Consider the following 23,835-nt stretch of genomic DNA (forward strand, 5'->3'; position numbering starts at 1 on the left):
AGATTAAAGGGACGATTCTTTAAAACAGAGATGAGGAGAAACTTTTTCAGCCAGAGGTGGTGAATCTGTGGAACTCTTTGTCGCAAAAGGCTGTGGAGGCCAATTCACTGAGTATCTTTAAGACAGAGATAGATAGGTTCTTGATTAATAAGGGGATCAGGGGTTATGGGGAGAAGGCAGGAGAATGGGGATGAGAAAATATCAGCCATGATTGAATGGCGGAGCAGACTCGATGGGCCAACTGGCCTAATTCTGCTCCTATCTCTTATGGTCTATGGTCTTATGAACCCACAACCTTTCGACTCAGAGGCGAGAGAGCTCCCAACCCAGCCCAAAACCTGTTGTTGGAATACCTGGATTATTACTCTACCTATCAGAACTGGCCAGGCTCGTTTCATACACAACCCTCTGACGACAAGAGATTCATTCCATTAGCTTGGCTCCACTGGATCAGGCACCAGAGCTGAAGTCACAGTGTGATATTCACTCCTCCTCTGAAACAATATGAAAATTAAATCACAAATGACTCAAACTCCACGCTGTGGGGGATCAGCGCTCCACTTTTGGCTTGAAATCTACAAAACCTGTCCTCACAACTTAACCCCTTAAGCACCAGTGAATCTGCACCGCATCTTGCTAACACCAGCATATCGTTTCCGAGATGCTGTGCCCAAAACTCAACAGTGCTCCAGCTGGTGTCTGGTTGAGATTCTGAAGCAGCATCCTCTTTTCTTTATTCTTTCATGGCGCTGCTGGCGGGGCCAGCATTTGTTGTCCATCCCTAATTGCCGTTGGACAGAGTGACTTGCTCAGCCATTTCAGGGGGCATTTAAGAGTCAACCACATTACCCTGGATCTGGAGTCACATGTAGGCGAGACTAGGTAAGGATGGCAGCTTTCCTTCCCTAAAGGGTATTATTGAACCAGTTGGTTTTTACAACAATCAATGATAGTTTCATGGTTTGTGATACTGAAACTAGGTTTATATTCCAGATGTACTCACAAAATATAAATTCCACCAGGTGCCATGGTAGGATTTCTTTTTTTTAAATAAATGTTTTATTCGTGCCCGGGATGTGGGGGTCACTGGCAGGCCAGCATTTATTGTCCATCCCCGAGTACATTTAAGAGACAACCAGGTTGCTGTCGCATGTAGTCCCGACCAGGTAAGGACGATGGGTTTCCTTCCCTAAAGAACATTAGTGAACCAGGTGGGTTTTCACGACAATCGGCAATGGTTTCATGGTCACCTTTAATTCCAGATTGTTACTGAATTCAAATGTCATCATCTGCCGTGGCGGGGTTCAAAGCTGGGACCCCAGAGCATTACTCTGGGTCTCTTGATTATTTGTCCAATAACACTGGATTGCTGGGTTACTAGTCCAATTATAATACCACTATGCCACTGCCTCCCAGTGTCCCCAGAGCATTACTGGTCTCGTGACATTACCAGTATGTCACCAACTCCCACCCCCCAGAAAGCATTTCCTCTCATTTGTATTCCAATCAGCATGGGGTAATAGCCAAGCATTCCATTCATATTTGTGTACGTGTGCACTAGTTTTTTTTTTCATGATGTGTAGACGCGGACATTCAAATCCCCACAATTATCCACAGCTCCCAGTCTCTCGGCATTTGTAAAATGTTCCAATTTCTTGACCTTTCTTGGACCCAAATAGGGTGACCTCACACTTCTCCCACAATGAAATCCATCTGTGACAGTTTTGCCAACCTCATTTGTAGAATCCTTACAGTACAGGTGGTCATTTGGCCCATCGAGTCTGCACCGGCCCTTGGAAAGAGCACCCTACCTAAGCCCACTCCTCTATCCTATCCCCGTAACCCCACCTAACCTTTTTGGACACTAAGGGACAATTTAGCTTGGCCAAGCCACCTAACTGCACATTCTCCACCCAGATCTTCCCCCGTCTCCCAATAATTGCAGAGTTCTGGCACGGGTTTCCAATCCAGGACAGGTCATCGCAGGTCAGAATAAGAAGATTCCCCCAGGTGTTGGAAGATCAGAAACAGTTTGCTGGAAATGTTCAACAGGTGAGGCAGCAAAAGATCAGAACAAGGCAACTGAAAGGTTAATATGTTTCGTTTCTCTGCGGTTGCTGCCCGAGCTGCCAACCGTTTGCCGTGTTTTCTGCTCCGATCCTAGCTGGATAGACACAGAGTTGGATTTCAACTCAGCATCAAGCAGTTGGAAGGAGGGTTGCATTCAAATAGCAGTGTGTTTTAAGAGCAGACTATGAACCATTAGGAACATCAATTGTGATCATGGAAGGAGAGAGAAATACAACTAGTTGTCATCTGACCAGGGACTTGGGTGTTTCAGTGGAGGTGAGTGGGGCGTGGAACAATTTTTTCCCTCGAGGGCAGGCGAGTCCCGAACAACAGGGCATAAATACAAAATGATCAAATACAGAATTCAAGAGGAATTTTGTTACAAAGGGAACAATGAGGGTTTCGGTATCAAGCAGAGTGATTGAAGCGAATTGCATTCATGCATTTGAAGGGAGGCTTGAGTGAGACAGGTAGAGTGAGACAAGGACTAGTACAGAGCACAAACTCCAGAATTCAGCAGCAGGGCTGGTTGACCTGTTTGTGTGCTGTAGGTTCTTGTCTAATCCCACATAAAAACTTTGAAAGGATGGCTCTCGCTTCCGACTGAAGTGGTTAATCACCGAGCCTGTGCACTGGGATGGGGTTGAGGTCACGTGCACAAGGCCAGGCGAAGGGAGATAAGTTGCAGCGAGGCAAGATGGGACAGGGTAGAGTAGAGAGGGGCGAGGCAAGGGGAAGTGAGAGGAAACGAGACAACGTTGGGTAGGGCTTGGTGGGACAGTGGACCCTGTAGTGTATCACCTGACAACTTTGTGAGATAAGTTGCTTTTTCTTGTAAAATGCCACCTTCATACAAACCTCACTCTGCATTGTCCAAGTAAAAACAGTAACAGCTGCCTAAAGTTAATAATAAGAACCTTTATTATTGTCACATGTAGGCTTACATTAACACTGCAATGAAGTTACTGTGAAAAGCCCTTAGTTGCCACACTCCGGTGTCTGTTCGGGTACATGGAGGGAGAATTCAGAATGTCCAATTCACCTAACAAGCACGTCTTTTGGGACTTGTGGAAGGAAACCGGAGCACCCGGAGGAAACCCACGCAGACACGGGGAGAACGGGTAGACTCCGCACAGATAGGGACCCAAGTGGAAATTGAACCTGGGACCCTGGCGCTGTGAAGCAACAGTGCTAACCACTGTGCTACCGTGACCCCATTGCAGGAAAATGTCTCCTCTGCACCTTCACTCAGATAGCAATAGTATTAAAAATCAATAGAATACATTTGAACAGAACTGCAAGATATTGTACTGATGAAGATTATTGGTGCCGTTACTCCATTCAGTAAGCTGCCCTACAGCAAGGTTGGCAAACGCGCTGTCTGATGCGGCACAAACCTAAACCAGCCTTCTAATTTCTCAGTCCTGCCAGTTTGCCTCTGCCACACCACCCCACCCACTCTGCTAGGGTTGGGGAATTTAAATTAGCTGACCGGAACCTCCTGATTTCCTGCAGCCCACCCAGGTATACCCCACCCCTTCCAGCGCACACAGAACAAAACAGCCTTCAGAATACTGCAGAGTCCGACTTTGAAGTCAAAGCATTATTGAAGTAGAGTGAATGAGGATTGACTATTATGCTGCTGAATAATGAATCTCTACAACAGAGTTAAAGAGAATTATTCTTCTGCCTCTTAAAATCTGACAGTTTCAAATGTTTTAACTGCAAAATTAAATTTCCAGACTCCGAAGATGAGATTTTAGAATCCGAACAAAGGGGAATTTACTGGGAGCAAACAGGTAGAGGGGGGATTTGTCACTCAAGGGTTCCACGGGAACTAATGAATACCGTATTTCACGCTGTTATAATCTAGCAGGACAGGAAGATGATAACTGTGTCTAACCAGTAATAAAAGCCAAAGCACCGAAAAGCACCAAGACCCGTCCTTCCCAACTGAACATTAAAAATCAATGGCAATAAAAGGTGTCCAGATCCATAATACTTCACAGTCAACCACATCGCAGGGCAGCACTCACTCATGTATGACTGGTGATATGTCAATAATGACAACTCATAAATCTAGATAGCTAGACAAGTTTCAGAGTGTAAATGGAATGGTAAGTTAGCAATAGGATAATTTCACTTTTTATAAAAACAGAAAGCGCTGGAAAAACCCAGCGGGTTGGCAGCATCTGTGGGGGGAGAAACAGAGTTAACGTTTCAAAGACGAACAAAGAAAAGTACAGCACAGGAACAGTCCCTTCGGCCCTCCAAGTCTGCGCCGACCATGCTTCCCGTCTAAACGAAAATCTTCTACACTTCCGGGGTCCGTATCCCTCTATTCCCATCCTATTCATGTATTTGTCAAGATGTCCCTTAAACATCACTATCGTCCCTGCTTCCACAACCTCCTCCGGACAGCGAGTTCCAGGCACCCACTACTCTGTGTAAACAAACTTGCCTCCTACATCTTGCCTCGGACGTTTCGAGTCCATTTGTCTCTTCTTCACAGCTTCGCAGTTGTTATTTGATCCCACTTCAGCTACTGCCTTAAACTTGCTTCTAACTCATCTTGTGAGGTATTAAAAAACACCACCTCACAAGAATGATCGGTTGCAGTTTATGGAACAGGCTGTACAACCTGCCTGTTCTCCGTCTGCCATCTGGCCATGCCCTGTTTTGCCCAATAGGACACTGCCTGAACGATCTACGGAGGCAGAAAAAACAAAAGAACCTTCAATTATGATGTGCCAGATTCCGGGAGTTCCCCAGAGGGGGAACATTGAGCATCTCAAGCTACTTGAGAATGAGGCTAAACAGCCTTGTTCTATGTTGTAATCATTCTATGAATCTGTAACACCCAAGATTGTCAATATACGATCCATCACAATGTATGGCAATCACCTTGTTAAGTAAATGGCTAGTTAAACATGTGGCATTGATTACCCTATAAATACAGACAGCTGGAACACTTTGGTGTGAGAGCTTCTTGTGGATTAGTAGCTATGAGGAAGTGTCTTACGAGGAAGTGTCTTACAATAAACCAGCATGAACTTAAAAGACGAGTTTGGATTGATTCTTCTTCCGCATAAGTAACAAAGATAGTCTCAGGATATTCATTCAGTCACTGGTCACCGTAAGTTGATTAATTCACCAGACACGGCAATCTGTTGCTACTGACAATTAAAGCACTAACAAACTGATTGTAACATAACAGTGTAGCCAAAGTTAGGTGTTCCACCAGAGTTATATTTGCAGTAACACGCGGTAAATTATGGAGTAATCTACTGAATTCTGCAATTCTTTACCTTCTCATTAATTACAACTTCTATTTCTATAAAGTGCCATGAATATAGTTTTTTTTTTAACATTTAGATTACCCAATTCTTTTTTTCAAATTAATGGGACATTTGCTTGGCCAATCTACCGACCCTGCACACCTTTGGGTTGTGGGGGTGAGACGCACACAGACACTGGGAGAATGTGCAAACTCCACACGGACAGTGACCGGGACTTCGGTGCCGTAAGGCAGCAGTGCTAACCACTGCGCCACCGTGCCGCCCCTCCTTGAATGTAGTTAAGAGTATCCGAGGGCACTTCACAAGATTACTAGCAACCAAAATCGGACACAAAGCTACAGAAGAAATAGCACAGGTGACTAAACGATTGGCCAAGAGATAGATTTTCTTTAAGGAATGCCTTAAAAGGCGGAAAGGTTTAGGGAAGGAATTCCAGATTTTCGGATCTATGAAATGGCAGCGTAGGAAACCAAGGATAGGCAGGAGGCCAGAATTGGACGAGCGCAGATGTGTTGGAGGGTTGGAGGTCTGGGGGAGGCCAAGGAAAAATGTGGTAGCAAGAACTGCAGCGGTCGAGGGTAAAAAACAGTCAGTTCACAAGCCATCAGCTCTTTTCTTTTTAGCCATCAGCTCTTAGTGTGCAATACATTAAAAACTTAATTAATCAGCAATTGATTTTGGGATATAAAAAATAACATTTGGTACATATGTTTTGTATTTGCTCTCAATTTCGTGGGAAGTGCAAATAAACGTGTGCACGTGCATTTGCGTGCGTGCAGGCTCAGGGTGCCATTGAGGACAATGAGCCACCTCTGGCCTGCACAAGGCAAAAGTATCTTCCTGTCCCCCCCACCTCAGCATCCCAACAGGGTTTAGGCTGGTTCTGTTTGCAGTCTCAAACCAGCTCAAGAAACCCAACTTGAAAAGTGGTCGAAGCTGAACCGAGCTTACTGCTGGACAACCAGCAAATCGGCCTCAGCCATTTCTCTGCTGCAGCTTGGGCCTCAAGGTCCGTGGGCTGAGGTCAGCTATTCTCAGACAGGACACCCATCCACTGTGCAAACACCCTCAGCAGGAACAGGTTTGAAGGTCTTTCCAACCAGCTGAAACCATCTGTAAGGTATGCTCTGTTCTGCTCATTCCTGAGACCAAGAGAACGATTCACTCTGTTTGCAAGTTCAGAGCTGAGCTTTACATAGCTGCTCTATCCAGGATAATAAACACACTTCACAATGACATCAAATGCTGCTTCCGATTTCAGTCCAGTCATTTGAAAAACAAAGGGAAGCGGGCGGAGAAAGCACAGAAAAAAGCCCGGCAATTCAGTTTACATCCAGCGACAAGTGTGTCACACAAGGGTTCCTTCTTTCTCATGAAATCTCTGGAAAAATTTCTCATAACCCCAGAAGAGCCCTTTCTAGGATCATGTCCTTTGTGTTTAACGTAACAAAGTTGAATTGCTGTATTAACTCTTTTGTCACAAGATAAGAGACTAAGATAAGTGGTACTATCACTGGATTAGTAATCCAGAGGCCCACGATAATGACACAGGTTCAGATCCCACCACGGCAACTAACTGGTGGAATTTAAATTCAATTAATAACCCTGGAATTGAAAATTAAACTCCGTAATGAAGACCATGAAACTGCCATCGATTGGTGTTAAAAAAACAAACATCTAGTTTATAAATGCTCGCTAGGTAGGGAAATCTGACATCCTTAACCAGCCTGGCCCACAGACCCACAAAGTTGGTCGAGTTAACTGCCCTTAGAAACGGTCCAGCAAACTGCTCAGTTCATAGGCTATTAGGGATGGGAAACAAATGCTGGCCTTGTTAACGATGCCCACATATAAATGAATTATAATAAGAGACCAGTCGAGGATTCAACGGGAATGTCCCATCATCAGCACGACCAATGATTTCAGTTGATCAATGATTTACCATTGCAGAATCTACTGGAAAGCTAAGGTGGCAGGAGGTTTATATAGTACCTTTACGCATCCTCACAATCTTCCAAAATGCCCAAAGGATTCGTTTTTGAAATGTCAATGTCATTTTGAAGGCATCCGATGAATCCACACCAAACTCCCATCCAAACGAATCATTAGATTATCGTTCTTTCGGACTTTCGGTGGAGACTATGAGGGAGCAAGTCGCACACTTGGTGGCTCCCGCTCCAGTCGGACGTTTGGACCTTTTTTGCGTTTTTAAGCGCTGGATTGCAAAGTAATAGCACTCAGAGTTTTGTTAGAAAAGGAAAATAGTTAGAATGGTTTGGATATGGGCGGTGTTTTTCGGGGAATTTTTGCGACCTCTTTCTGCATTCAGATAGAAATGGTTGGCAGTGCCTGCTATTTTGTTTTGTATGACTTAAATTGCACTATTGTTGGGGCTGTCTCTGTCCTGTTTAGAGTATTTGTTCAAGCAAGGCTGATTTGGGGAAGTGGTGTGGTTGGGCTGGGGGGATGGGAGCCCGGAACAATAGGTGGGAGACTCGCTGGCGCCGGAGTTGGGAGCCACCAGGCTAGCTGAGCGGGCTAGTCAACGGAAGCCAGGTTGGGGGGGGGGGTTCATTTAGCTAGTTTATGTCAGGGATTAGGTTATATGGTGGTGTTGCTGGGGGGGGGGGGGGGGGGGGGGGGGGGTTGGGGTTGGGGGGGGGGGTAGGTCTGCTGACAATGTTGGAAATTGGGCATGGTAACAGTGAGGAGGTCATGGGTGGAGGCGGCCTGGAGGCGGGCCAGAGGAAGCGGGACTCATGGTTTGGGGGCTGGCCAAAGAAAGAAGATGGCTGATCAGCAAAGGGGGGGGGGTGGCGAGGTGCCCCCCGACCAGGCTGATCACCTGGAATGTTAGAGGGCTAAACGGGCCAGTCAAGAGGGCGCGTGTGATCGCGCGTTTACGGGTTTTGAAGGCGGACGTAGTAATGTTACAGGAGACTCATTTGAAAGTGGTTGACCAGGTCAGATTAAGGAAGGGTTGGATTAGTCAGGTCTTCCATTCGGGGATCGACACTAAGACCAGATGGGTTGTGATCTTGATCAACAAGCGGGTCCAATTTGAGGTGGAGGGCACAGTTGCGGATGGGGGTGGCAGATTTGTTATGGTTAGGGGTAAGCTCGAGGGGGTGAGAGTAGCCCTGGTCAACGTATGTGCCCCTAATTGGGATGAAGTAGATTTTGTTAAGAGGTTGGTGGGGCAAGATCCCTGACTTGGACTCACACAAACTGATCACGGGTGGGGACTTTAACACAGTTCTTGATCCTGGCCTGGACCGGTCGTGTTCAAAAACGGGTAGGGTGGCAGCGATGGCAAAGGAACTGAGAGGCTTCATGAAGCAAATGGGGGGAGCTGACCCATGGAGAGTTAGTCGGCCTTCGGCGAAGGAGTTTTTGTTCTATTCTCACGTCCACAAGGTGTATTCCCGAATCGATTTCTTTATCATGAGCAGGGACTTGCTGACAGGGATGACGGGTGCAGAATATTCGGCAATTACCATCTTGGACCATGCTCCCCACTGGGTTGATCTGCAGATTTGCAAAGATAGCTTTCAGCGCCCACAATGGAGGCTGGAAGTTGGGCTGCTGGCGGACGAGGCGGTGTGTGAGAGACTGAGGAAATGCATGCATAATTACCTGCAGGTAAATGATACTGGAGAAGTCTCAGCAGTGGTGCTCTGGGAGGCACTGAAGGCAGTGGTGAGAGGGGAGCGGATTTCCAGGCCCATAGGGACAGGACAGACAGGAAATTTTAAGGAAATTTTACAGACGGACGAGGCGCTATGCGGAGTCCCCGAGCCCAGAGTTACTTAGGAAACAACAGAGGCTGTAGACCGAGTTTGGGGTGTTGTCTACAGGGAAGGCCAGAGAGCAGCTTAGAAGGGCAAAGGGCGCAATAAACGAGCATGGGGAGAAGGCCAGCAGAATGCTTGCACAACAACTAAGAAAGAGAGAAGCGGCTAGGGAAATAGGAAAGGTAGTCGACGGGGAGGGAAACCTGGTGGGGGACACATGAGGACTGAACAAGGTGTTTAGGAACTTCTATAGCAAGCTGTACACTTCGGAACCCCCCCAAGGGACCGGAGGGGATGAGGCGCTTTTTGGATGGACTGACCTTCCCAAGAGTAGGTAGGGGGTTGGTAGATGGGCTGGGGGGCCCCAATCAGGGCTGAAGGAGTACTGGGGGCCCTGAAGGTCATGCAGTCAGGTAAAGCCCCGGGGCCGGATGGATACCCGGTGGAGTTTTTTAAAAAGTTCTCCGGGATAGTGGGGCCGGTGCTGGTCAGGGTGTTGAACGAGGCAAGAAGCAGAGGGGTCTTACCCCCAAAGATGTCGCAGGCCACCATCTCGCTTATACTAAAACGGGATAAAGACCGGAGGCATGTGGGTCCTAGAGGCCAATCTCTTTGATTAACGCAGACGCTAAGTTACTGGCCAAGATCTTGGCGTCTCCAGTTGAGGACTGTGTACCGGACGTGATTGTGGAGGACCAAACCGGGTTCGTAAAGGGCAGGCAATTGGTGGCCAATCTAAGGAGGCTACTCAATGTGATTATGATGCCCCCGGAGAGCAGGGAGGCAGAGGTACTGGTAGCAATGGATGCCTAAAAGGCTTTCGACTGGTTTGAGTGGGACTATTTATGGGAGGTGCTGGGATGTTTTGGGTTTGGGGTGGGATTCATTGACTGGGTTAGGCTGCTATATCAGGCCCCAGAGGCTAGTGTGAGGACGAACAGGATGACATCTGACTACTTCAGACTGCACCGCAGGACTAGACAGGGATACCGCCCTCTCCCCACTGCTGTTTGCGCTGGCTATAGAGCTGCTGGCAATTGCTCCGAGAGCTTCAAGGGACTGGAAAAGGCTGGTCCTGGGGGGGGGGGGGGGGGGGGGGAAGAGGAGAGAGAGGAACATCAAGTCTCGTTATATGCGGATGACCTGCAGTTATACGTGTCAGAACCAATGACAGGGATGGACGGAATCATGGAAACCCTGTGGGAATTTGGTCGGTTCTCAGTATATAAATTGAACTTGGCAAAGAGCAAGATGTGGGTAGTGCAGGTGAGAGGTCAGGAGAGTAGGCCGAGGGGGCTGCCGTTCAGGCTGGTAGGGGAAAGCTTCAGATATTTAGGGATACAAGTAGCGCGAGACTTGGTAAGTTGCATAAGCTAAACTTGCCCCGGTTGGTGGAGCAAGTGAGGGACGAGTTCCGGAGATGGGATGCACTCCCGCTGTCATTGGCGGGGAGAGGGCAGACGGTGAAGATGTCGATTCTTCCGAGATTCTTGTTCATTATTTAGTGTCTCCCCATCTTCACCTCGTGGTCCTTCTTTAAGAGATTCGATAAAATTATCCTGGGATTTGTTTGGGCGGGAAAGTCCCCACGGGTGAGGAAGGCAATTCTCGAGAGGAACAGAGGGGATGGGGGGGCTGGCGTTGTTGAACTTTAGCAACTACTACTGGATAGATAACATAGCCACGGTAAGGAAATGGATGGTGGGTACAGGGTCGGTTTGGGAGCGGATGGAGGCTGCTTCGTGCAGGGGCACCAGTTTGGCAGCCTTGGTTACGGCGCCTCTGCCGCTCCCGCCGGCAGGATACTCCACCAGCCCTATAGTGGTGGCAGCTCTACGGATCTGGGGTCAGTGGAGGAGGCATAAAGGGGAAGTGAGAGCATCGGTTTGGTCCCCAATCTGCGGTAACCACCGATTTGCCCCAGGGAATATGGACGGTGGGTTGCAATTATGGCGGAGGGCGGGGATTGTGGGGATGGGTGATCTGCTCCTGGAAGGGAGCTTCCCGAGCATGAGGGTGTTGGAGGAGAAGTTTGGGCTGGCGAGAGAGAATGATTTCAGGTACGTGCAGGTGCTGGATTTCGTACGCAGATTGGTACCATCCTTCCCACGCCTCCCACCAAGGGGGATCCAGGACAGGGCGTTTCCAGAGGAGAGGTGGGAGGGGGAGGGTCACCGACATTTATAAAGAACTAATGGGAGCAGAGGAGGCACAGACCGAAGAACTAAAGCTTAAGTGGGAGGAGGAGCCCGGAGAGGGGGGGGGGGGGGGGAATTGAGGACGGCATATGGGCAGACACGTTGAGTAGAGTAAACACGACCACAACATGAGCCAGGCTCAGTCTGATCCAGTTCAAGGTCGTACATTTGGCCCACATGACGATGGCCCGGGTGAGCAAATTCTTTGGGCTGGAGGACAAATGTGCTAGATGTGCCAGAGGACCAGCGAACCATGTACACATGTTCTGGGCGTGTCCTAAACTAAGGGGGTACTGGCAGGGTTTCACGGACTTCATGTCCCGGGTATTGAAAACTAGGGTGGCAACGAGTCCTGCGGTGGTAATTTTGGGGGTTTCGGAGGACCCGGGAGCACAGGAGGAGAAAGAGGCCGACGTCTTGGCCTTTGCTTCCCTGGTAGCCTGGCGACGAATACTGTTGGCATGGAGGGACTCAAAGCCCCCGAAATCTGAAGTATGGCTTTCGGACATGGCGAGCTTTCTCGGACTGGAGAAAATTAAGTTCGCCTTGAGAGGATCACTGTCAGGGTTCGCCCGGAGGTGGCAGCCATTCATTGACTTCTTCGCGGAGAATTAATCGTCAGCAGAGGGGGGTTAGGGTAGCGTAGAGAATGGGGTTGCTTAGGCAGGTTCTTGCGAGAGGGGAGCCGATGCTTGCATTATGTCTTATTTGCTTATTGTACACTACGGTATAATGTTGCTGTTTTATATGCCAAAAATAACTCAATAAAATTGTTTATTAAAAAAAAAATTATCGTTCTTTCAGATGAGCGAGGAATATTGGCCAAGACACCAGGAAACTCATCAAGCAATGTAGGGGGTCCACCTGGGCAGGCAGATGGTGCTTCAGCTTGTTCTGTGGTGTATCAAAGGCTAGTAAAGGGCCCTCACGTTTTCTGCTTATATCTCACCTCTGCCAATGCAGCACTCTGCATTGATGGATCCTTAATATGTAAAATTCCATCCACGACATTCACACCATTACAGCACCAATGTTAAGTAATGGGTTAAGAGACATTCCAATTAGTGGTCTTATTTATGTTAAGTATCCAATAATTGTCACTGATATGTAAAGGGGCTTCAGGTGGCCTTTGTGTCAGGTGATGTGATGTTAGAGTTTTGTGCAGAGTCTGTTGAAGTAAATTAAAGATGTTGGTGAAAAGGAGCAGAACCTTTGACTCTTTATACAACAGCAGCTAAACGTCTAACAAATGGTAGCAGAGGATGGTTGCTGTGTAAATGGTGAAAGATACAACTTTTCCAGACCAAACCAAGGAGTGAGTGAGGAAAAAAAACCAAAGATATATGGCTGAGCCTAGGATAAAGATGGCTGGATATGACTACACCCCCTTATTTTCTGAAAGGGGATCGTACGACCAATGGAGAAGTGCAGTAGTTATGTGGACTAAGGGCCTTGGGAAAGAGAAAACAAGGTATGGCATTGGCTCTTTCTCTATCTTATGACAGTAAAATCCAGAGCTGGAAGTGGAAGAGTTAGACGCAGAAGAAGGTCTGCAGACTCTATTACGTTATATGGCTAAGATTTATAAGAAGGATGACTTGTTAAGTGCAGATGAAGCATGGTCGGATTTTGATAGGTTCTGGAAAATAGAAGAATTCTCCATGGAAGACTATATAATGGAATTTGGCAGACTATATAAAAGTCTGCAGAAACACAACCTGGAAATTCCACAGTCTGCGTTGGCCTTTAAATTACTTGACTGTGCTAGAGTGAGCAACATGGATAGGCTCCTGGTTTTGACAGTTCAGTTTGCGGATAAGGATACCTTATTTGATCAAATGACAGAAGCTTTAAAAAAAGTTTCTGGGGAAACATTAGATTCCGATGGCTCTGATGACCCAAATAGGTCAGTACAGAAGAGTTCAGTCAGCCCATAGCATTTACAATGCAGAAGGAGGCCATTCGGCCTGTCGAGTCTGCACCGGCTCTTGGAAAGAGCACCCTACCCAAGGTCCACACCGCCACCCTATCCCCATAACCCAGTAACCCCACCCAACACTAAGGGCAATTTTGGACACTAAGGGCAATTTAGCACGGCCAATCCACCTAACCTGCACATCTTTGGACTGTGGGAGGAAACCGGAGCACCCGGAGGAAACCCACGCACACACGGGGAGGATGTGCAGACTCCGCACAGACAGTGACCCAGCATGGAATCGACCTGGAACCCTGGAGCTGTGAAGCAATTGTGCTAACCACTGTGCTACCGTGCTGCCGTCTGCAATAAAGCAGAATATGGAAGATACACTACTAAAACGATGGCTAAATTGTGCGGCTACAAACAGGTTCCAAGACTATAGAAGATTGGGACCCGGAAATTATGAAGACAGAAACCCAGTTAGAACCTACAATAGGAAAATGAACCCCAGAAATGCACAGGGCATGATAAATCAATGTTTTCGATGTGACTCTCAATACCATTATGCTTTCAACTGTCCAACATGTTATAATAGAGTGTTTGAAGTGACACATGACACAGAAGAGTCAGAAGAGGAAAAAGATAATGACCAGAAAGAAGGCATTGTCCTATTAACAAGCAGTTTTACGCCGGTAATGAGGGTGTTGGTTGCAGAATCCATCAATTGTTCTGTATTGGACAGTGGCTGCACATCTACTGTGTGTGGAATTGACTGGTTAAAATGTTACCTGGACTCCTTGAATGCTGAAAATCCTAACAAGGTTAAGGAATTTGAAAGTTCCACAAGTTTCAGGTTTGGGGATGATAATACTCTGAAGTCGCTGAAAAGATGGTGATCCCATGGAATATTGCCAGAGTGAATCATTTCATTAGCACGGACGTTGTATCAAGTGAGATACCTTTGCTTCTGAGCAGACCATCGATGAAGAAAGCACACATGAAACTGGATAGGGGACAGGATCAGGCAACAGTTTCTGGAAAGACGGTGGACTTCCAATTTACAGAGTCGGGACATTATTGTATTCCATTACTGACAAATAATATTTCAAGTACAGTTGTTAAGGATGTGTTAATGGCAGTTGAAAATGGGACTTTAGCTGATAAAAAGCTTGGTGTATTAAAACGGCATAGGCAATTTGCGCATCCGTCTCCTCGGAGGCTATTAAAGGATGCAGGGGTAAGGGATGAAGACTATACTAAGCTAATAGAACAGGTTAGTGATCGCTGTGAAGTTTGTAGGAAGTACAGAAGGACACCAGCACGACTGATAGTAACCCTACCTTTGGCCAGGGATTTTAACGACATTGTGGCCATGGACCTTAAGATCTGGGATAAAGCCAATAATATATTTATTTTGCATTTTGTAGATTTAGCAACCAGATTTAGTCAATCAACGATTGTACGAAGTAAAGAAAAGAGAGTAATTCTGGATCAAATCATGGAAAAATGGATAGGGACAGGAATGGGCCCACCGGCAAAATTCCTTACGGGCAATGGGGGAGAATTTGCTAATGATGAGTTTAGGGATATATGTGTATCACAGTTCTGAATACGGCTGCAGAAAGCCCATTTAGTAATGGTGTGTGTGAAAGAAACCATGCGGTAATAGATGACATGCTCCGGAAAATTTTGGCAGATAGACCAAACTGCAAGTTAAATTCGGCTTTAGCATGGGCGGTATATGCAAAGAATTCCTTGCAGATGGTTGGGGGCTATAGTCCCTACCAATTAGTGTTTGGTAGAAATCCTAAAATTCCCTCCATTTTGGATGGCCAGCCTCCAGCTTGGGAAGGGACTAAAATTAGCTCTGCCTTTGCTGAGCATTTAAATGTATTACATAGCAGTAGAAAAGCATTTTTGGAAGCAGAAGTCTCTGAAAGAATTTGCAGAGCTTTGAGGCATAATGTACGGCCATCAAATACTGTTTTTCAGCAAGGAGACATGGTATACTACAAGAGAGACAATTTTAATGAATGGAAAAGCCCAGGGAAGATCATAGGCATAGATGGCAAAACAATTATTTTGCAACATGGCAATCAAACTGTTAGGGTCCATTCATCAAGGATAATGGGTACAGATTACAAATTTTCAAATTTAGATAGAGCAGACAGACATGACGAGGAACCAGGGTCATCTGGTATGTACGTGTTACAGAACAATGAGGACCAGTTAAATGATATGGACAGGGTTTCTGTAGAGTAACACAACACTTCTGATGATTTAGAACAGGCCATTTTTCCGAAAGGACAACTGCCAAAAGTTGGTACAAAAGTGACATACTTGCCTGAAGGGTCTAGTCAATGGCAGGATGCAACTGTTATTAGTAGAGCAGGGAAGGCCACTAGAAAGTATAAACATTGGTTGAATGTACAGCATTCAGGGGAGGGAGTCAAGACGATGGTTAGATGAAAAAGTTATCAAAGATGCCAAACAGCAAGAACTGCATAGTTGGAGTGAATTTAGGGTATACACGGAAGTACCGGATAGGGGACAAAGAGCTCTACCCCACAGATGGATTTGCACAGAAAAGGTTCTTTCGGATGGAACTTATAAGGCAAAGGCCAGGCTTGTGGTGAGAAGATTTGATGAAAACTTAAAAGATCAGGATTTAAGGGTAGATTCACCTACGGCAGGAAAGGTTATTTTAAAGATCTTCTTGGTTCTATTAGCCACATTAGCAGGGGCATCAGCTCCAGAGAGACATTTTTCTCCGTCCTCCGAAAGAGGCAGCTAACACAGAAGGGGTACTCTGGAAGTTGAACAAATGTGTATATGGATAGAATGATGTGTCTAGAGTCTGGTACTTTTCGGTAAGGTCAGTTTTGTTAAAGGTAGGTTGTTGCCAATTGAAAGCAGATCCGGCAATGTTTTACTGGCACTATAAAGGAAATCTTTCTGGTATCTTTATGATGCATGTCGATGATATTTTGTGGGGTGGGACTAGTGATTTCTAAGCTATTGTAATCTCTGGTTTGAGGAAAGAATTCAGGGTTGGAAGTCAGGCTTCCGGTGCATTTAAATATATTGGACTGGAAATCGGACAGACTAAGTTAGGGGCAACTTTACGTCAGCAATCTTATTTGGAAAGCATCAGCCCAATAGCAATTAGTCGTGGCCGGGTTTCACAAAAAGACGCAATGGTTTCAAAGATGGAAAAAGAGCAACTGCGAAGTTTAATTGGGCAACTGAAATGGTTAGGTAGACAGACTAGACCGGACTTGAGTTTAGATGTCTTAGAGTCGAGTACAAAAATGAATGATCCCAAAGTGGAAGACATAATAAGAGAAAATAAAGCGTTGGTCAAACTGAAAATGCAGGAGTGTGTTTTGAGGTTCCCGGTTTTAGGTGACCTTAGGCACTTGAAACTCAGTTTATAGTGATGCGTCCTATGCAAATTTATGTGATGGGGTTTCAAGCGCAGGAGGTTTATTATTTTCCTTTTGGGGATCAATGGTAAATTTTGCCCGCTTGTGTGGGAAACAAAGAAAATAAGGAGAGTGGTCAAAAGCACTTTGGCTGCTGAGACGTTAAGCCTTGTAGAGGCGGTGGATATGGCCTTTTATATATCTCAGATATTGACAGAAATTTTGGGATTGGGGATTTGGATAATATACCTATTGAATGTCACATTGACAATAAATCTCTGTGGGAAAATGTGCACTCTACAAAAAGAGTCAATGAAAAAAGATTTAAGAATAGACATCGCAAGTTTGAAGCAGATGTTGGATCGAGGGGAAATTGCAAAAATTAAATGGGGCGACAGTAGCTATCAATTGTCAGACTGTTTTACAAAAAGAGGGGCTAGTTCACAGAAACTTTTGGATAATGTTAATGAAGGGCGCCTGTTTCTGTGACTTTTTTTTCTTCCACAAAAAATGAAAAAAGAGAAGGCGGGAAATTGGTGTGTTTTTGAGTTGTGTAATTTTGTTTTCACCTAATTATTTTTGTTCTCCAAGGAAGGGGAGACTGTTAAGAAATTGGTTAAGAGACATTCCAGTTAGTTGTCTCATTTATGTTTCCGTGCCCTCCATTTTTGAACTTCATGTTCCCAATCCATTGTCTTGACTCCCTCCCCTGAATGCTGTACATTCAACCAATGTTTATACTTTCTAGTGGCCTTCCAATAATTGACACTGATATGTAAAGAGGCTTCAGGTGATGTGATGTTAGAGTTTTGTGCAGAATCTGTTAAAGTAAATTGAAGGCGTTTGTGGAAAAGGAGCAGAACCTCTGACTCTTTATACAACAGTAGCTAAACATCTAACAACCAAGGTCACACAGCAATTAGAGATATCTCCTTATGAGACATAGGGGCATGGTGGGTAAATGTGATGACACTTGTTCAGGGTTTGTTTGGACATAGTCTGCATCCATGTTGTAACTGTGATGTATTTCTATGTATGGTATGGGCAGAGGGATCACTCAGAGGGCTAAGGGGGTCCTCGGAGGAATCTGAAGTCAAGGGAATCAAGGGAATCAAGGGAAATGATTGTGAATTCCATTTAGTGAAGAACAGGAAGGCAAGGAATCTGACAGAGACTGGTCGATAAGATAGGGGGGATCAACCAGCATGGACAATGGCGATTAAGCACAAAGTTGAGAAAGGCAAAGTCAGGAAAGGCCAGCGGGAAAACATTCAATCCTGAAGCAGATTGATTTTATTTTGTATGAAGATTGTGAAGTCTCACAATGAAATTTCACGGTCTGGGTGGGGAAAGAGTTCTTGACAACCTGTCCAAGTGTGGCATTAAGATTACCTCAGGATTGCAATCAGTCTGAGCAGTCAGCTAGTAAGGATCATTGACATATGCAGCACTGTGAGAAGCCACTTGGCCCATTTGTGCCTCTGCTGGCTCTTTGAATGAGCTATTCAATTAATCCTATTCCTCTGCTGTCGCAAATGTTCTTTACACATTCAAATATTTATCCCATTCCCTTTTTAAGATTCCAATGGAATCTGCTTCCACTACACTTTCAAGCAACATATTCTAGATGCTGCTAGGGTTGCCAACTGTGATTAGATGTATTTCTGGAGGTTTCATAGCATCACCATCCCCCCACTCTCCAGCCATTAGTCGGCCAACATGGCCTTCCTACACCAATTGTAAAACAGAAAGACTCAAACCAATTGGATGATGCTTGACTGTCAGCCAATCAGCCTCTTTTCCTCGTTTTGAATGTCCTTATATCTGGTGAAGAGAAATGTTCAAAGAAAATGACAAGAAAACAATATTTTTAAAGGTGCAGATGATTTTCCTCCAGGGATGTACACAGAAGTGTCTTGGATATTGATCTTCAATTCCTGGAAACTCCAGATCAATCCTGCAGGGTTGGCAACCCTACTAAGATTGAGTTCGGAATGAAACGCAGGTCAAGATTCTGAAAGGCTTAGAGGCCTGTGCAAGTAGAGAAACTACAATATAGAGAGGCCTGGCAATAGAGGTTGGCTTTTTCAAAGCTATTGCAAAAGAAACTCTAGCTTAATTATGAGAGGATGTCAGGCAGGTTGTTGGAGAACGGAGCTACAACCTTAGCTGCCAGGATCGAGCCGCCATTGAGTAAGGTTGGAGCAAACCCAACCTTGTGCTTACGGTTGGGATCAACAAGGGGTGCCCTGTAAAGTAGAAGACAGGAGGCAAATGAGGAGAGAGTGCAGGGAATACACCACAACTGACTGTGGGCAGGTGGTGACTGCATTCAAATGGAATGTCAACTGACCACAAACTCAGCGAGTATCAGACAACTGATGAGAAGATTACTTACAAATGAAACGCAAGCAGCCAGCAGGAGAATCCGCACCAGGAGCTCTTCAAACTGCTCGAGCACTAGTTCCCACAGGGATTTCCCTAGAAAATAAACGGGCATCATAATTTATAGTGGCTGGCAGACAGACAGACTAGGCTGTTGGAATGTTCAATATAAAAATATGGTCTGCTCCAAATGATGAAAGTGAACAGGCAGCCAAAAAAGCAAGTCCCAATAGCTGATGGGTTCAAAGGCAGATCACAGTTTCAAAATCTACCCCAGCAACCCAGGAGAAAATGGTCATCAGGAAGATGGTTCCCAAACAACTTTTTGACCACCTCTGCTGGAAGGGCTATTGTGCAGAGTTCAGGTCATGACACAAGTACAGTCAACAGCCATTCATGGTCACAGTTCCCACTAGAATGATCACGACGCACGGGTGATAGTCTACAAGACCAGCTCAGGGTCAGTGCCCTGGGAGGGGGTGGGGTGGAATCGGAGAAAAACAGATCGCTTTCAAAGAAAAGTGTTTTGTGGAAAATAAGTCTCAAAGTCTGCCAGCAGAAGCAGATTTTGCAATGTTTATGTGGCGAGTTCCCCCTTCTCCTGTGCAAAGAGGTTAAATACTGACCAAATGGAGAAACTTCTCAACCTATGGGTTCTCTACAGTCCAGGGTGTGCTGTGCTGGTTTATCTTAACAACCTTACCCCTGCAAAGGCTAGAGGCTTAATATGTGTAAAGTTCAGGTTGATAAATCGGGGTTCCTCTCAAGAGGGCTGAGCAGGAGCCTACTGCATTTCTCTCTTTCCATCCTGCGTTGCCGAGGAAACCAGAGGCAGGGTCTGAAGCCTCCATCACGCTGGCCCTGGTCCAAATGGCAGCTGTGACAGAGTTAGGAGTAGTTGAGTCACTTCTCCTTTTAAATTCTTGGAATTCCCAACAACTTTGTTGGAACAACACCAGGCCGCAGCAGTTCAAGGCGGCAGCTCACCACCACCTTCTCAGGGGCAATTAGGGATGGGCAATAAATGCTGATCTTGCCTGTGACACCTACATGCCAAGAAAAAAAATAATAACATTTGGATTTTCTGGTGTGATTGTGCCAATTGTGGATTTAGATTTCTCACACATTAAAGAGAGGTTGTTGATTCACCAGAACTTGGCTCCATCCGCAGTTTAATCATCTGCAGGTTCACGGTTTCTGAAGAGCAGAAACCCAACCCAGTTACAGCCTGGTTAAGGGCAGCGTACCAAACTATTAGGGCTGTGTGTGCAGTGTGAGACTCACTCTGATATGGTTGGGTTACATCTGAAAACTGTCAGGCCTATCGCAGCTTCACCCGCGACTACCCCAAACACACCCACAACAGGAATTGAGAATTACCTTCCCAAAGTATGCAATAATTTCCAGCCCCAAGCAACTGTTTCCACCGCAGGGAGACTATTTAAGTTACAATTGGAGAAGGAGACCCGTTTAATTCTACATTTTCCAAAGATTTGGAGAGGTGGGGATCCCAAACTAACTCAACAATTGCGAAAAGACCTAATCAGCCGTTCCACCTGAATGCGATTGTTTTTTTTAAACTGACAGAACAGAGGACATTACTCTGTGAGAAAAGTCCGTTCAATTGATATTACTCCTCGACTCTGCTACCTCCATATAAGCTACCATTAGATGGGGCAGCAGATTGATCTTCGACAAGATGTGATTGGATGGAACTCAGTCCAACGAGGACCATTCAAATAGTTTGGTCGACTGGAGAGAAAAAGTTCTAACACTCTCTGTTCAGACAGTGAGATATCATACACTGCTTTGCAGAGCATTGGTCACCAAGCACAAGGCAGAAAGAGGGTGATGGGGACAAAATACGGTCAACAGGAAAGGCGCCTCCGAGACTTTGGAAAGGGTTGAGGGAGCAGACAGGTGAGGATATTAACCTGGAGTTTCAAAGGCCAGAGTATAATTGCTGAAGGTGTGACTACACCCAATGATGAAGAGAATAAGAAGTTACTGTCAGAGCACAGAAGAGAGTCACTCAGGGATGTGTACTTCACAGGGCTAATACAGGGCAAAGTCATGGAATATGAGGGGGAGGACATGAAGCTTAGAAGTCAATTTGCTGGGGTGCAGGGTGCCAGTAAAGCTGCAGGAGGATAGAGACAATGGCTTTAGTAGGATGAGCATACAGGCAGCATGAGATGTAGCTTCTGGAGGGGAAAAGCAAGCAGGCTAACAGGAGAAGCCTTTGGGAAGTCAAAGTTATAAAGAGATGAATTCTGAATTTGGTGCGGATGGGGAGCGTATGGCTCGACCCAGGGTTCAAAAGAGATAGGGGTGTGTGAGGGGCACATTGATACAGGGTTTGTTAGCAATGGAGGCTGGGGGAGGATGAGTGGGGGAGGATGAGTAGGGGCGGCCTCTGTCGAGAATAATAGGGCGAGGGGTGTGCTTGATTCAAGATTTCAGAGAGTAGAGATGTAAAGGTGATTAAAGGCTTGGACAGACAAAAATAGTCTAATAATGGATTACATGTCAGAATGTGAAGCAGTAGAATCTGTACCACTGGATTTTCATTTGAGTTTCGACAACACACGAGATTGGAGAAGCTCTTCTTTAAGTCACCCCCCTCTTTAATAGTGATCCTATTTATGTGAAAAGCTACACTCTCTTTTGTCTAAAATAATCTGTCAATATTCATCTTGTCATTAAAGAGCATGATCAAAAAGCCCAAACCAGAAAATCTGCCCAATACAAACCAACAGTCTTTACAAGTGATCGATTTTAGTCATTCAAAGTACAAATGGGAGAAGTCAATATTTACCTTCTTCTGCTGGCAATTCTGATTCAGACGGATCATGAAAAAGAAACAAAAAAGAATAAATTAGTGAACGAATAAACAGCTGCTGACTGAGAAAAGAATGCCAGTTCAACATAGTAAATCTCAAGTTGCCTTTCCAAACCATCCATTTGTCCAACATTCACTCCACCAAGCGGACAACTGCATCCAGCAACCAGCAGCAGGCATGCCGCATCCACGTTTGGGACAAGTTTAGTCGGGTAGCGATCTAGTCATATTAAAGCAACCTAGGCTAGTGAGTGGGCCGTATGAGTGAACCTCCTTCATCTCAGTGGGGTGCATGATTGAGTTTGGGTTTGTTCACTAACCATGTTAGGCCACTTATTTAGGCCACACTTGGAGTATAGTGTTCAATTCTGGTCGCCACACTACCAGAAGTAGTGGAGGCTTTAGAGAGGGTGCAGATGGGATTTACCAGGATGTTGCCTGGTATGGAGGGCACTAGCTATGAGAGGTTGAATAAACTTGGTTTGTTCTCACTGGAACGACAGAGGTTCAAAATTATATGAGGGGCATAACAGAGTGGATGGTCAGAGACTTTTTCCCAGGGTAGAGGGGTCAATTACTAGAGGGTAGAGGGGTCAATTACTAGGGGGCATAGGTTTAAGGTGCGAGAGGCAAGGTTTAGAGGAGATGTACGAGACAAGTTTTTTTTTTTTTCTATACACAGGGTAGTGGGTGCCTGGAACTCGCTACCGGAGGAGGTGGTGGAAGCAGGGACGATAGTGACTTTAAGGGGCATCTTGACAAATACATGAATAGGATGGGAATAGAGGGACAGAGGGATGCTGAGGGATAGTCAGCATGGCTTTGTGAAGGGTAGGTCATGCCTCACAAACCTTATCGAGTTCTTTGAGAAGGTGACTGAACAGGTAGACGAGGGTAGAGCAGCTGATGTGGTGTAATGGATTTCAGTAAAGCGTTTGATAAGGTTCCCCACGGTAGGCTATTGCAGAAAATACGGAGGCTGGGGATTGAGGGTGATTTAGAGATGTGGATCAGAAATTGGCTAGCTGAAAGACAGAGGGTGGTGGTTGATGGGAAATGTTCAGAATGGAGTTCAGTTACAAGTGGCGTACCACAAGGATCTGTTCTGGGGCCATTGCTGTTTGTCATTTTTATCAATGACCTAGAGGAGGGCGCAGAAGGGTGGGTGAGTAAATTTGCAGATGACACTAAAGTCGGTGGTGTTGTCGATAGTGCGGAAGGATGTAGCAGGTTACAGAGGGACATAGATAAGCTGCAGAGCTGGGCTGAGAGGTGGCAAATGGAGTTTAATGTAGAGAAGTGTGAGGTGATTCACTTTGGAAGGAATAACAGGAATGCGGACTATTTGGCTAATGGTAAAGTTCTTGGAAGTGTGGATGAGCAGAGGGATCTAGGTGTCCATGTACATAGATCCCTGAAAGTTGCCACCCAGGTTGATAGGGTTGTGAAGAAGGCCTATGGAGTGTTGGCCTTTATTGGTAGAGGGATTGAGTTCCGGAGTCAGGAGGTCATATTGCAGCTGTACAAAACTCTGGTACGGCCGCATTTGGAGTATTGCGTACAGTTCTGGTCACCGCATTATAGGAAGGACGTGGAAGCTTTGGAGCGGGTGCAGAGGAGATTTGCCAGGATGTTGCCTGGTATGGAGGGAAAATCTTATGAAGAAAGGCTGATGGACTTGAGGTTGTTTTCGTTAGAGAGAAGAAGGTTAAGAGGAGACTTAATAGAGGCATACAAAATGATCAGGGGGTTAGATAGGGTGGACAGTGAGAGCCTTCTCCCGCGGATGGAAATGGCTAGCACGAGGGGACATAGCTTTAAACTGAGGGGTAATAGATATAGGACAGAGGTCAGAGGTAGGTTCTTCACGCAAAGAGTGGTGAGGCCGTGGAATGCCCTACCTG

General features: G+C 45.9%; 1 protein-coding gene across 2 annotated transcripts in view; it reads right to left on the reverse strand.

Moving 5' to 3' along the window:
* atp2a3 (ATPase sarcoplasmic/endoplasmic reticulum Ca2+ transporting 3) overlaps positions 1–23,835 on the reverse strand; it is a 356,930-nt gene that overhangs the window by 270,476 nt on the left and 62,619 nt on the right. For both annotated transcript variants that reach the window (XM_072469154.1, XM_072469153.1), the window contains exons 2-3: positions 21,908–21,925; positions 19,103–19,185 (exon numbers count right to left, since the gene is read on the reverse strand). In XM_072469154.1, coding sequence (XP_072325255.1) covers positions 19,103–19,185; positions 21,908–21,925 — 101 coding nt within the window. The remainder of the gene's footprint in view (positions 1–19,102; positions 19,186–21,907; positions 21,926–23,835) is intronic.

This window comes from Scyliorhinus torazame, chromosome 12, assembly GCF_047496885.1.
Source record: "Scyliorhinus torazame isolate Kashiwa2021f chromosome 12, sScyTor2.1, whole genome shotgun sequence".
NCBI classification, from domain to species: domain Eukaryota; kingdom Metazoa; phylum Chordata; class Chondrichthyes; order Carcharhiniformes; family Scyliorhinidae; genus Scyliorhinus; species Scyliorhinus torazame.